Source organism: Juglans microcarpa x Juglans regia, chromosome 6D (genome assembly GCF_004785595.1).
Source record: "Juglans microcarpa x Juglans regia isolate MS1-56 chromosome 6D, Jm3101_v1.0, whole genome shotgun sequence".
NCBI lineage: Eukaryota > Viridiplantae > Streptophyta > Magnoliopsida > Fagales > Juglandaceae > Juglans > Juglans microcarpa x Juglans regia.
Window position 1 is genome coordinate 29462967 of NC_054604.1, and position 12607 is coordinate 29475573.

At 31.6% G+C, this 12607-nt stretch overlaps 1 protein-coding gene across 1 annotated transcript; it reads right to left on the minus strand.

Annotated features, from left to right (window-relative positions):
• Positions 1-201: 201 nt before the first annotated feature.
• On the minus strand, positions 202-7094 carry LOC121236084 (UDP-glucose 4-epimerase GEPI48-like). The gene is made up of 9 exons (XM_041132577.1): positions 6814-7094; positions 5843-5892; positions 5172-5307; positions 4263-4364; positions 2242-2469; positions 1944-2022; positions 1678-1760; positions 983-1074; positions 202-721 (listed from the first exon to the last, which is right to left on the minus strand). Exons 1-9 carry the CDS (start codon positions 6994-6996, stop codon positions 628-630), a joined length of 1047 nt encoding a protein of 348 aa, XP_040988511.1. The 5' UTR covers positions 6997-7094; the 3' UTR covers positions 202-627.
• Positions 7095-12607: the final 5513 nt, after the last annotated feature.

Here is a 12607-nt window from a genome sequence, read left to right on the forward strand (position 1 = left end):
CCTCAACCCTTGTGGCATGTGTTGTTCCACCGCCAACACTGGCAACTACTCGTAAAACACCACAGACGACTGTTTCTCGTCTTAAAAAACTTGTTCACCTAATCCAAGGCAGGACTGCTTAGTGCTTACTGGCATTCACTTACCTGTTCTTAGAAGGTCAAAAGCTGTACTATGAATGAATTAGCAAAGTTGTACGCATAATTTTTCTAATGTAAAGTTGTATTTGAATTGTAATAATGTTATTGCAATATACACCGGTCTAAAAGGCTGCAAGCCCACGAGACTCCTTTAAAGTGCATACAAAATGTTCGTGAACTTAAAGATGGGGATTATAGCAGACATATATGAGTGATTCAAGTCCCACCAATTCTTGAGGGGGAAACCTAATAGAACCTTTATGATGATGAAATAAATAAAACAAGAAGGACTTGGCTAGTAACCTATGACGCCACAATGATTATCAGCTTAAAAGTCCACCAACAAAATTCAGCTATACCCTTGTTTAAAAAAAAAAAAAAAAGGACGGTATCCTGTAATTTAAAATTTAGCTACACCTATTCTCAGAAGGCTTCAACAGCATGACACCACAGGCGACATGTAACCTTTAAATGGAATATTAACGACGTACTAGTTCGTGGACTCGGGTGATACATAGCCATAAGGGTTTTTGCTTGCCCAGTTCCATTGATCCTGGCACATCTCGTTGATGCCATATTTGGCCCTGCAAAGGACATTAAACTTATAAGAAGATGCAACACCACATGGAAATGCCCCAAAGCTAGAGGCCTTGAAAAAAATTTACCACTTAAGGAAACAAAAACAATTTTGATACATTTTCTCACCTTTTATAGTTATTTATAGCAGAACTTATAAGGTTAAAATAATGGGAAGTGTTAGCATGTGGACATCACGAATCCCTTTAGCTAGTGTTGATTGAATGATCTACACCTGAGTACTTATTTGCTTGTAAATTAGTACTTACTTCCAATTCAATTCCTTTTCTGCTTTTGCTGTTGATGCATAAACAATTTCAGCGTCACCAGGTCGCCGCCCAGCCATTACGAGTGGAATTTTCTGGAACAGTAAGATATTTGAAGTAAAACTCAAGCTTAAGAAAAACAAATGCGATCCTAGATTCTTCCAGCGCAATTCAGAGAATTAAAAAGGCCTACATCAAGGAACCAGACTCATGCAAGCCTACTCCAGTTCAGGCAGAATAAAGATCTAACATTTAAATTTGGCGTCGTCAGAAGTTTTATGCTTAGACGGGCCAATTACACTTGTCCAGATTGTGGCTATGTTAGTATCAGAACAGTTGTTCCATGCTTAACATATTTTCACAACAGTTTATACAGTATTCTTGGTATATGCATGCAATATTCTGCCTCTAACCCAAATTCAAAGGTTGTACATAAGGCAACACTCAAAACTAGGAACGAGAGGAATCCCACTGAGGTAGAACACCATGAAACTTGGATTTTGGAAACCAAATATAATGGACGCCCTACTCAATAACAGAGAACGCCCAGAGTAACAATTAGCTCACATGAACTACTTGGGTTCAGCAAAATGAACCCCCAAGCAATTATTCTATAAAAAAATAAATAATAAAATTCAGTAAAATGTATAGGAACAATTGGAAAACTGAATACAAAAGTAGAGTTCTCTTTCTTTTACCTTGCCAGATGCCTCTTCAAATGCAGAAACCATCTCCAGAACCGATGTTCCCTTACCAGTTCCCAAGTTGTAAACCTCACAACCTGTGGATATTACAGATTGGGTAAATGTAAGGGTACAGAGGAAACTCTATACTTAAGTAATAAACATCACAAGAAATTTAGGCCTGAAATATGACTATTGTGAAATTGTCATAATAACCCCATCAAATATTGTAATAAAACCAACCATATAATCATTTAACACATCAGCTTCATAGCGCCTACCTATACTAGGCTCGTCCAACTTTTGCAAGGCAGCAATGTGCCCATCAGCTAAATCAACAACATGAATGTAGTCGCGCACCTGAAAAGAGATGAGCAGTATCATAATCAAAAGCAAGGACCAGAAACTAAGAAGGAAAAATAATAGATGCAGTTATAATGACCCCAAATTTTCTTCTACAGTAATGCAGGACAAATATACAAAATATGTATGAATTATTCATACACTACACTTACACAGATAAGAAAAATGGATGCCAAGCCAGTAATGAGAGAATTGAATCAAGTTAAAAGAACATACCCCAGTACCATCCTTAGTCGAATAGTCATTTCCAAAAACAGTCAGTGCAGGTCGTCTGCCAACAGCAACTTGCTGCACGAAGGGCATGAGGTTGTTTGGAATTCCACGGGGATCCTCACCAATATCACCGCTATGATGTGCACCAACTGGATTGAAGTATCTTAGCAATATGATTTTCCATTCAGAGTCCGAGCGGTAGACATCACGACAAATTTCTTCAATGAAGAGCTGAAAGTATGAGGCGCATCCGATGTCATAAGTAAATTCTAAAGAGATGCTTCTCAATTGCACTTTAAGTCTGAAATTGTTCCAGTGGGTATGGTCAGGAATATTTTTTATTTGGCTAATATTTTGGGATGTAAGCTAGCTTCTTTACCTTTGAGATAACTTGGACTACCTTTGGGTGCTCCTCACAAATCAATTTCTATTTGGGATGGGGTTATTGAGAAGATTGGGAGGAGGTTAGCTGGTTGGAAAAAACTCTATTTGTCAAAAGGGGGAAGAGTTACCTTGATAAAAGTATATTGTCTAATCTCCCTACATATTTCCTTTCTCTTTTTCCTTTACCGGGGTGGCAAAAAGATTAGAGAGGATTTTTCGGAATTTATTGTGGAATGGTAATGGGGAGGAAAGAAATTTTCATTTGGTGAGTTGGAATAAGGTTTGTCAACCGGTTTCATGTGGAGTTTTGGGTGTGAGAAATTTAAAGCTTTTCAACAAAACTTTACTTGGGAAATGGATTTGGAGATACCATAACGAGAGTAATGCATTATGGAGGCAAATTGTGGATGTTAAATATAGGAGGATGTGGGGGAGTTGGTGTACTAATGGAGTAAAAGGGGTGCATGGGGTGGGTTTGTGGAAGTCCATTCGGTTGGAATGGGAGGATTTTGTCAAAAACATAAAATTCAAAGTGGGGGGATGGGACAAAAATTTATTTTTGGCATGATACTTGGTGCGGGGATTCAACTCTAAAGTATGCATATCCTAATCCTTTTAGGATTGCTAGAGATAAAGGGGCTGCAGTGGCTGATTCTTATCAGTTTTCTAATAACATGTTACATTGGATCGTGGAATTCAACAGAGATGTGCAGGACTGGGAAGTGGGTGAAGTATCTGATTTTTTTGGAAGATTATATGATATGAAGATTGATCAGAATAGGGACGAGAGTCTGCTGAGGGTGCAAGCTAATAACTCCAGATTTTCAGTGAAATCTTTTTACAAGGTGTTAACTAGTCAAGGAGCTAAAGACTATCCTTGGAAACGTATTTGGAGGGCAAAGGTGCCTAGCAAGGTTGCTTTCTTTTGTTAGCTGGTGTCTCTTCGGAAAATATTAACCACGGACAATTTGAGAAAGAGCGGTTTATTGGTGGTTGATTGGTGTTATACGTGAAAGAAGGATGGTGAATCCGTTAACCATCTTTTTCTTCGTTGTGAGGTGGTGACGGCATTGTGGAATGAGATTTTTGCAAGGGTAGGCATTGCTTGGGTGATGCCTATGCATGTGGTCGATTTCTTGGCTTGCTGGCAATGTCTAGTGGGGAGTAGAGGCAGTGCAGCAATGTGGAGGATGATCCCCTTGTGTTTATTTTGGTGCCTATGGTTGGAGAGGAATGGGAGGTGTTTTGAAGATTGTAAACATTCTATGGGGGAACTCAGGGACTTTTTTTTTAGCACTTTAAGTTTTTGGGTGAAGAATCTTGTAAGGGATAGGAACATTTGTAATGTTTTGCTTTAGTTGTGTTTTGTTTTAGCTTGTATTTAGGTGTACTCACTTGTATACATCCTGTGTACTTGGGCTATGCCTATTTACTTGGAATAAAATTCTCTTATTAACTATCAAAAAAAAATTGTGGGAAGCCAAAAAATCCAAGGGTGAATACAAGTAGGGGGCTCGAGTCAAAGGCCCCCAAATATTTTATCTTTTATTGATTACAATATATCATTTTTGTTGTTGACTAGTTATCAGATGCATGTTTGGCTTTCTGCCTACTAAGTACCTAATAAATGTATTACATACCTTGGTTCGTCCATATGGGTTTTCTGCAGAAAGAGGGAACTCTTCTGTGCATGGAACCTCCTTTGGCCAGCCATAGACAGTAGCTGAAGATGAGAACACAAGCTGAAATAATTCAAGAATAAGGAATTGTTCAAGTAATATAAAGTCATGTAATTATTTATAAGATAGCTTTTCAGGTAAGGAGCACCATCGAGGGGGAAAATGTGGGGGAAATGGAACTTAAAAGAAAGATACAATAATGAGATCAACATAAGAGTACAATAGGAACAACTCAAAGATATGGCCTCTGTAACGAATGTCATGTTCAAACTTAACTAAGCCGTAATGCATCATGTTTTATTAATTTGCAATATAGGCAATTGCGGGCTCTGGACTTTAGTTGAATTGAACTACATGGCTCTTGTTTCACTAATAGATACTTTTTGTTCCCGTAGTAAAGAGCATATTATTTCTTAATTATACAAAAAAAAAAGAGGAAAGGGCATATTAGTGTTCCACTGTAATTACAGTTTTTTAGTGAAAAAATGAGGTTTTAATACTGATGAAAAGAATATAAGCAGATCAGATGCTGCATATGTATCAATTCAACTGAGGTACAAGCATTAACAGAACATTTGCAGGGCCAGAAAAACACTGAAGCGAACAATTTAAAGAAGAGAATCCCAACAGTGCAAATCATTGCCACAGATTTACAAGGAGGACGTCCAAAAGAGATCGTCGATTCTAGATAACAAAACAAGTGTTTGTTAAGAAACCCTTTCCTGAGTACTGATATTCTCTTAAAGCTAAGAACAGAATAATAGACAAGCAGAAAAATTTGCGTTTGTTAAAACACCTTTGGTTTTAGAAAAACATGAACCTCGTGTATACACATGTGCCAGTGTTTTAAAGCAAAAAATGGCAGAATACCTTTTTGCATCCATGTGCAGCCATGACTTCCAACAAAGTAATTGTCCCAATTAAATTGTTGTTGTGGTATAACAATGGTTTCTGCACACTTTCACCAACTGCTTTTAACCCAGCAAAGTGTATGACAGCATCAAATCTGCAGTGAAAACAGGACAGACAAGAAAACTTATGGCCTGAATAATTAAGCACGAGGATAAAAATTAAGAACAAAATATCAATTTTTTTCAAAAACAATTATAAATGGTTTTGTATGAGTAAAAATTAAAAAAAAAAAAAAAGAAAAAGAAAAAAAAAAAGGTTGTTTTTCAGGCGAGACGATCTTACACATGCCTTAACATCAGAGGTTATATTTGTCTTCAAGGTAGAAACATTAATATAACTACATAGAGCTTGATTGGATAAAAAAACCCTGGTGATTTACTTTTGAAAAATCATGTACCAAAAGGAAAACCACCTGTAGCAAAGGAGATTGCCTTTGAAAATGTTGAAGAAGTGCAATAATATTTGACAACAGTTGCATAGAATGATAGCCATCAAAGTTTGAAGCAAACAATGTGCATAACAGTCAGAGGACAACGGGTAGAAAGGGTCATATGACTGAATTCCTATCTAAACGGAAGTTCAAACATAATGTAAAACTGTCATGTCTATCATAGACATAAAGTACTTACTGTGTTGAAGCAAAAATTTGTTCAAGTGCTGGTTTGTTCCGGACGTCTACCTGAGAGTGGAAATAGAAAATGTAAAGAATAGCACTATAACCATGTGTTTTTACTCGCATCAGATCTTACAACACGACACTTTTGGTCCGCGCATATAGATTAAAGAAGGTAAAGTTTCTTTGATTGATATATATGACACCAGAATATGATAGTGATGGCACGTGTCTAGACTATTGCATAACAACCCGCATCAAACAAACTCTACTCTCCTCTTGAAACTTCAAAATTTGAAGCCCAATAACATGTGATCCATTTTCTATATTTTGGCAGGTCAATACACAACTCACGAACTCAGGGATGGAAACAATAATCTGACCCTCCACCTCTTATTTACGGGGGGAAAAGATGCTATCTGGTCCAAGGACCATCAGAATAAGTCGCAACACTGTAGAAAAACATCAATATGAAAACAAAAACAAAAAGGTTGAAAAAAAAAACTAAAAAAAAAACCCCAAAAAAAAGTTGAACAAAAAGCAGAAGGAAAACATAATCAATCTAAATCGGAACACCGCTAAACAAAAAATACGTTGCGGAAAAAGATCAACCACATAAAGTCCGTAACTTTACGTTTGTGTTCAGAATAAAGTTTCCATAAAGCAATATATAATTTATATAAGTATGTATATGTGTATATGTACACTCACATTTCTACGTCCAACGTATATAAACATTTAATACAAATGTTTGGATCAGAGCCTAATTTCAAACACGCGTAAACTGCAATAATAGGCAACCTATGAATCAACAAACCATTAAAGCTCAAACCTTTCCAAACCAAAACAGCAAACCGCGTGTTGAAATTAAACAACGACCAAAACAAATACAAAATAAATAAGTTTCGTCTAGAGTTCAGATATATTCTTTCGTGGAAGAGAAATATAAACTCGGGAAATCGAAATGGGAAGAGTTGGACTTGGAACCTGGTGAAAGGAGAGGTTTTGGCCGAAATCGCCGGCGAGTTGTTTGACGCGCTGGAGTGCGACGGGGGAGGAGTTGTCCAGGTTGTCGACAACGACGGTCTTGAAACCGCCGAATAAGAGCTGGAGTACGGTGTGGCTGCCAATGTAACCGGCTCCACCGGTGACGAGGATGTTCTTGGTCATGGCGATTCAAAGCGTTACGAAAGGCAAGACGGTAGCAACGAAGCTCGGAACGAGTTTTAGTTATAACAGCCTAACAGGAACACGAAAAGGATGAGGTTGCTGCCTATTTATAGGAATTGACTGCTCCTGTTGTTGCCAGGATTGACGTTTTTTAAAACATTAAATAACAACACATTAAATGATGAAAATTTAAGGAATTTAATAAATAAATTCCAAAAAACTAATAAAAAATGGGATTATTATTTTGATTTTTGAGGAAAAGATGTACCCACAAAACTTATTTAAATGAAAATAATGTTATACTCGTAACATTAGATTCACGTAAAATTATTTATGTGATATTTTGCACGACAACATTAGTATAATATTGACATAAATTCATGTATGTGACAGATATACCACGTTTTTATTTCATTATGATACATTATTTATCAATTTTTAAGCTCTTTTTTTTTAAAATAAAAGATTATTTAAGAGAGATAAAAAAAAAAAGTCGCATTTTATATAATGAGGCGATAATATCATAAATTCAATAAAGAATCTTATTATAGTTAATGCTTGTATGCCACATTGGTGAAACTAAAATAATGATTTCAGACTTTGATCTAATAATTATTACGTTTGAATATTGAACTGAGTTGAGTTGAGATGATAAAATATTATTAGAATATTATTTTTTAATATTATTATTATTTTAAAATTTGAAAAAATTGAATTATTTATTATATTTTGTATTGAAATTTGAAAAAATTGTAATGTTGAATTGAGATAGGTTTAATAACCAAACGAATGATTGAATATGTAAATAATTTTTTAGAGATCATCCTATCTAAATAATTTTTAAATTATTGGACGTACATTTGTAAAGAAATTCCTTATGCAAGTCGGAATTTTGTAATATATATATATATATATATATATCTTTTTTAAAAAGTTTTAATGATAAGATATTTTCATACGTAGGGCTAGCATATAATAATTTATACGCACCGACGAATATTAAAACATGAATTGTCTGTCAGCCAGACGTCAATTCATTCATGGAATTTGAATCTCATTCAACCACGCAAGAATCATAATGCCCCCAATTATTGACATGCCCATAAGTGCAAGATAAATAATTTTCCAATAATTTTTACTAACTTCAGACAAGTTTATGGTAAAAAAGTAGATTCAATCTAAAAAAAATGTATAAAAATAATTATTTTTTATTAGTGAGATTTATTTTTTATAAATATCATTTAGTTATACAGATGAGATAAGATGAAATGAGATAAAATTAAAAATTAAATAAAATATTATTAAAATATTATTTTTATTCTGAAATTTAAAAAATTTAAATTATTTATTATATTTTAAGTGAGAGTTTGGAAAGTTGTAATAATTATATTAAATGAGATAAGATAGTTTAGTTTTGTGTAACCAAATCAGTCCTTATTTTTTTTAAGTTTGTACCTAGTATTACTCTAAATATAATAGTAACGATAAATGTATAATTATTTTTTATAATTTTTATATAATCATGTATAAAACATGATTATATAAAAATTTATACATGATTATATAAAAATTGTAAAAAATAATTATAAATGTATCATTTTCTTAAATATAATAGATTGCCAACGAATGTAGGGGGAAATGAAGTATAATTTTTTTAAAAAAGAAAATTGGAATTATAACATTATTTTTTTTTCTCTAGAGGACTTAATTACTTTTCACTTTTAATGTTTTGAAAATATTTATATTGATAAATAAAAGAATTTGATAAAAATAAATTTATCAATTGACATAATTTGATATTGTACATCAAATTATAAAATTCTTATCATATAATAATTTAATAGATTATATAAAATCACGTATGAATTTAATTTTATAAAATCTTTTTATTATTGTAACAATTGTTATAAATATTAGATAAAATGGAACAAATCTGAGTTTTACTTCCAATTATGTATATTCTCATTATGTATATTCTCAATTGGAAGGTGAAATACGTATGTGTAAAGTAATAAAGAAAGAAAAGCCATTTTCCATCCTTCGTAGTGGACGTCGTTAACACGGAAGGGGGAAAGGGTACCGCTTTCGTGAATGCTCCGCCTAAAGTTCGCCGTCCAAGCCACGGATTCCAGTGTTTTTTTATTTATTTAGAGAAAATAATATTTGTGCACTAATATTTAGACAGTGTTGCGTAACTAAAAGAAAAATATTATAGATACAAAATAATCTTACAGATGGAACCCACATATTGAAATAGTACACTATCAATGTGTCACATCTCCTTTTTTTTTTCCTCTCTTTCTTCTCCCTCTCCTCGTGCCTCTCTCTGCCTCTCCCTTTCCCTCTCCCCACCCCGTCAGTTGAACGGAGAGAAAAGAGAGAGAGAAATTTTGTACCTGTCAATGAGAGGCGGCAGCAGCAACGATGATGGCGAAAGTAAAGATGAAAAGCGACATCGGCAAGTGGCGATGAAGGTGAGGGGTGCGACAATGGCGTTGACGAGGGGAGAGGAAGGTTCAAAAACGATGTTGGTGAGAGGTTGCGGCAATAACATCAGTGAGGGGTTGGCAAAGGGGGAGGAGGAGGAGAGAGAATAAAAATAAAAATAAAAATAAAAATAAAGGGGAGACGTGCCACACTGTTAGGGCCACCGAGAAGTGTTCTCAAGAGTTTCCACCAATAAGTATAAAATATATATTTTTTATTTTGTATTTTTTTTTAATGTTTTTTAAATCACTTTAAACTTTTTTTTAAAATAATCATATACTCGTTTAAAAGCACTTCATTAACCATTAAATGAAAACGAAACAAAAAACAAATCGGGTATCAGTGGGCATTTTCTATATTTTATTAGACCTTAGAGCATTCTCAATAGATTAGCTAAAAGTTAAATCTATTAAGTATTTAGCTATTAGAGAGTAAAATATGCTCACAATGGATTAGCTAAATTCTAATTATTTTGAGTTAGTGATATATTAATTTAATTAGAATATGATTATTAATTAATATATAATAGGTAGAATAGTAAAATATGATAAAATTAAATAAATTAATAATTAAAAAAATTAAATATTTTTTAAATTATTAGTTACTCATTACTATATAATGAATAAATAGATAATCCAATGTGAAGATTTTATGTGAATAACTAAAATTAAATTCATTTTATATTATTTTATTGTTATATAATAAAAAAATAACTATCCGATGTGAAAATTTATATGAATGAAATAGTTAAAAGTTAAATTTCTCTTACATTCATAAAAAATATCCTTTTAACTTTGACTAATCCATTAAAAATACTCTTAGAGCCGTAACTCAACTGACATGTCTATCTCTTTACAATACTAAAGAGAATAAAGAGTTATAATGTTCACGAGTACAAAAATTGTGGAGATAATTGTTATATATGATGCAATTTATGACTTGTTTAGGCACTTGAGTATATCATGATTATATATATACTAGTAAAATAGAATGTGAAAAATAGTAAAATGGTTGGAATTAAGATATTTTATTAGATTTTAAAAAATGAGAAAAAAATTGAATAATAATATTATAAAATTAAAAATTTGTTTGAATATAATTTTTTATTTTTATTTTCGTATTTAAGTTTGAAAATATTGTATTATTTTTGTATTTTGTTTTTAAATTTATAAAAATTTTAATAATTAATTAATGATAACATGAGAAAGTTGAATATTTGAAATTAAAAAATTTTATGTTTGAGTTATATTTGAAAAGAACATTATGAGAAATTTTTCTCATCTCATTTACGTTACCAAGCAAGCTCTTAATGTAACAACGGAATATTCTTGATACACATCTGACATAATTTATTTTAATCCAATTTATTACTTTTTCATATGTTTATTGTATTTAAGAGATAGATGACAACTGAATAGATTGAATTTGAATCTACCTACTTTGAAGATGAAAATGAGAAATTATTCAATTAGATCCCTAGAGTTCCTGTTCGAATTAAATGGCGTAAGGTGAGAGAGATGTTTCATAACATTTATGTGAATTTTTTGAATATCATTAAATGGTTAATAAATATTATGGGATTCTCTTTATATATATATACCTCTCTTATTTTGAATCCAAACAAAATTCTAAGAAATTCATATTCCAACGTGAAATCAATTATAAAACATCGTGACCATGTAAATCAAGGCTTGAAAAAATTGTTTGATTTAAGCCGATTCAATTAGAAATCGAACTGATTTTAATAAATTTTTTAAATTGTTCTCTGAACCGCCTCAATCGACTGATTTAGACTTATTGAAAATTATATTTATTTTTATATTGTCTAACAACTGAGGTTTATTTTTATTTTTGTTATGGTATAAAAATATGATATAACTAAATATTTATTAAATTTTTTATTATTGAATTCAATAAGAATCGTATAAAAATTGGAAGATAAAATATGTAGTTCATTATTTTCTTTAGTTAAATAAAAAAATCAAGAGACGAACTAGTATTTTATATTAGATTTGTGGTTATGCATAAAATACTACATTTGTCAAGTGCTTATAATTTAATGGTCTTTATCTTCTTCATATTCGTATATGAGGTAAAAAGATGTGGACAATTGAGGTTAAATGTATAAATCAAGACATTTACTAAAATTATTTAGATTCATATCATATTTTTATTGAAACTAGTCAATAAATTTATATTTTATACTCTTTTGTACATGATATAAAATGTTTGCATTGCATTATATAAGATTTTTAATACTTTTTATTAAAATTCAAATAATCGATTTAAAATTATCATTAATCATCGAATTTATTAAATCGGTGATATACTGATTTTTATTTTTTGAATATGAAAAAGTCTAATCTAATTTACGAAGGGAGCTGGAAGTTATAACCTTAGCGCATATTTGTCATTTTATTGAGATATTCGTTGAAAGGCCCAGTATTGATCTGATCGGCACAATATCAATAGCCTTAAGTTGTGTTTAGATGTTGAATTAAGTTGAATTAAATTCTTTATGAATAGTAATAAGTTGAGATAGTAGAGTGAGTTTTATAGAACCCACTTAAGATGAGTGATATATTTAGATATTAAGATGAATTTAAATTTATTTATGAGAAATTGAAAAAGGTATGAATCACACTAATGATTGAGAAGTTGTTGTAATGATTGGATAATTAATTTATTAAATATTTTACTAATAAATAACATAAATCAAACATAAATTTCAAAATAATTTCCTACTACTTTTTGTATGCAAATTTTTTCTAACTTGAAATTTATAAAAATAAAACAAAATAATTATCAATAAAAAGACAACAGTATCATATCCACATTTAATTCCATTATTTGTGTACATATTATTTAATAAGTAGTAAAAAAAAAATTGTTAAAAAACTCACCCACCTGCGCAATATAATTATTTCACTCATCTCATAAATAAAACTATCATGACGCAAAATCTTATGATGAAAAATAAATCACTATTACATTCCCACATTCTTAGTGCCCAAATTTTTTTAATTTGAATTTCTGATAAATAGTATGAGCACTGGTATAAGGAAATTTGTAAAGGAAAATACTAGGATGCCCACTCATTTTGACACCTTTATTTGACTGCTGG

Coding starts and splice junctions, on each gene's coding strand:
- LOC121236084 (XM_041132577.1), bottom strand. CDS start 6,996: ATGACCAAGAACATCCTCGTCACCGGTGGAGCCGGTTACATTGGCAGC. Junction 2,470..4,262: donor ACCCATATGGACGAACCAAG/GTATGTAATACA, acceptor TCATACTTTCAG/CTCTTCATTGAAGAAATTTG. Junction 1,075..1,677: donor TTGAAGAGGCATCTGGCAAG/GTAAAAGAAAGA, acceptor TTACTGTTCCAG/AAAATTCCACTCGTAATGGC.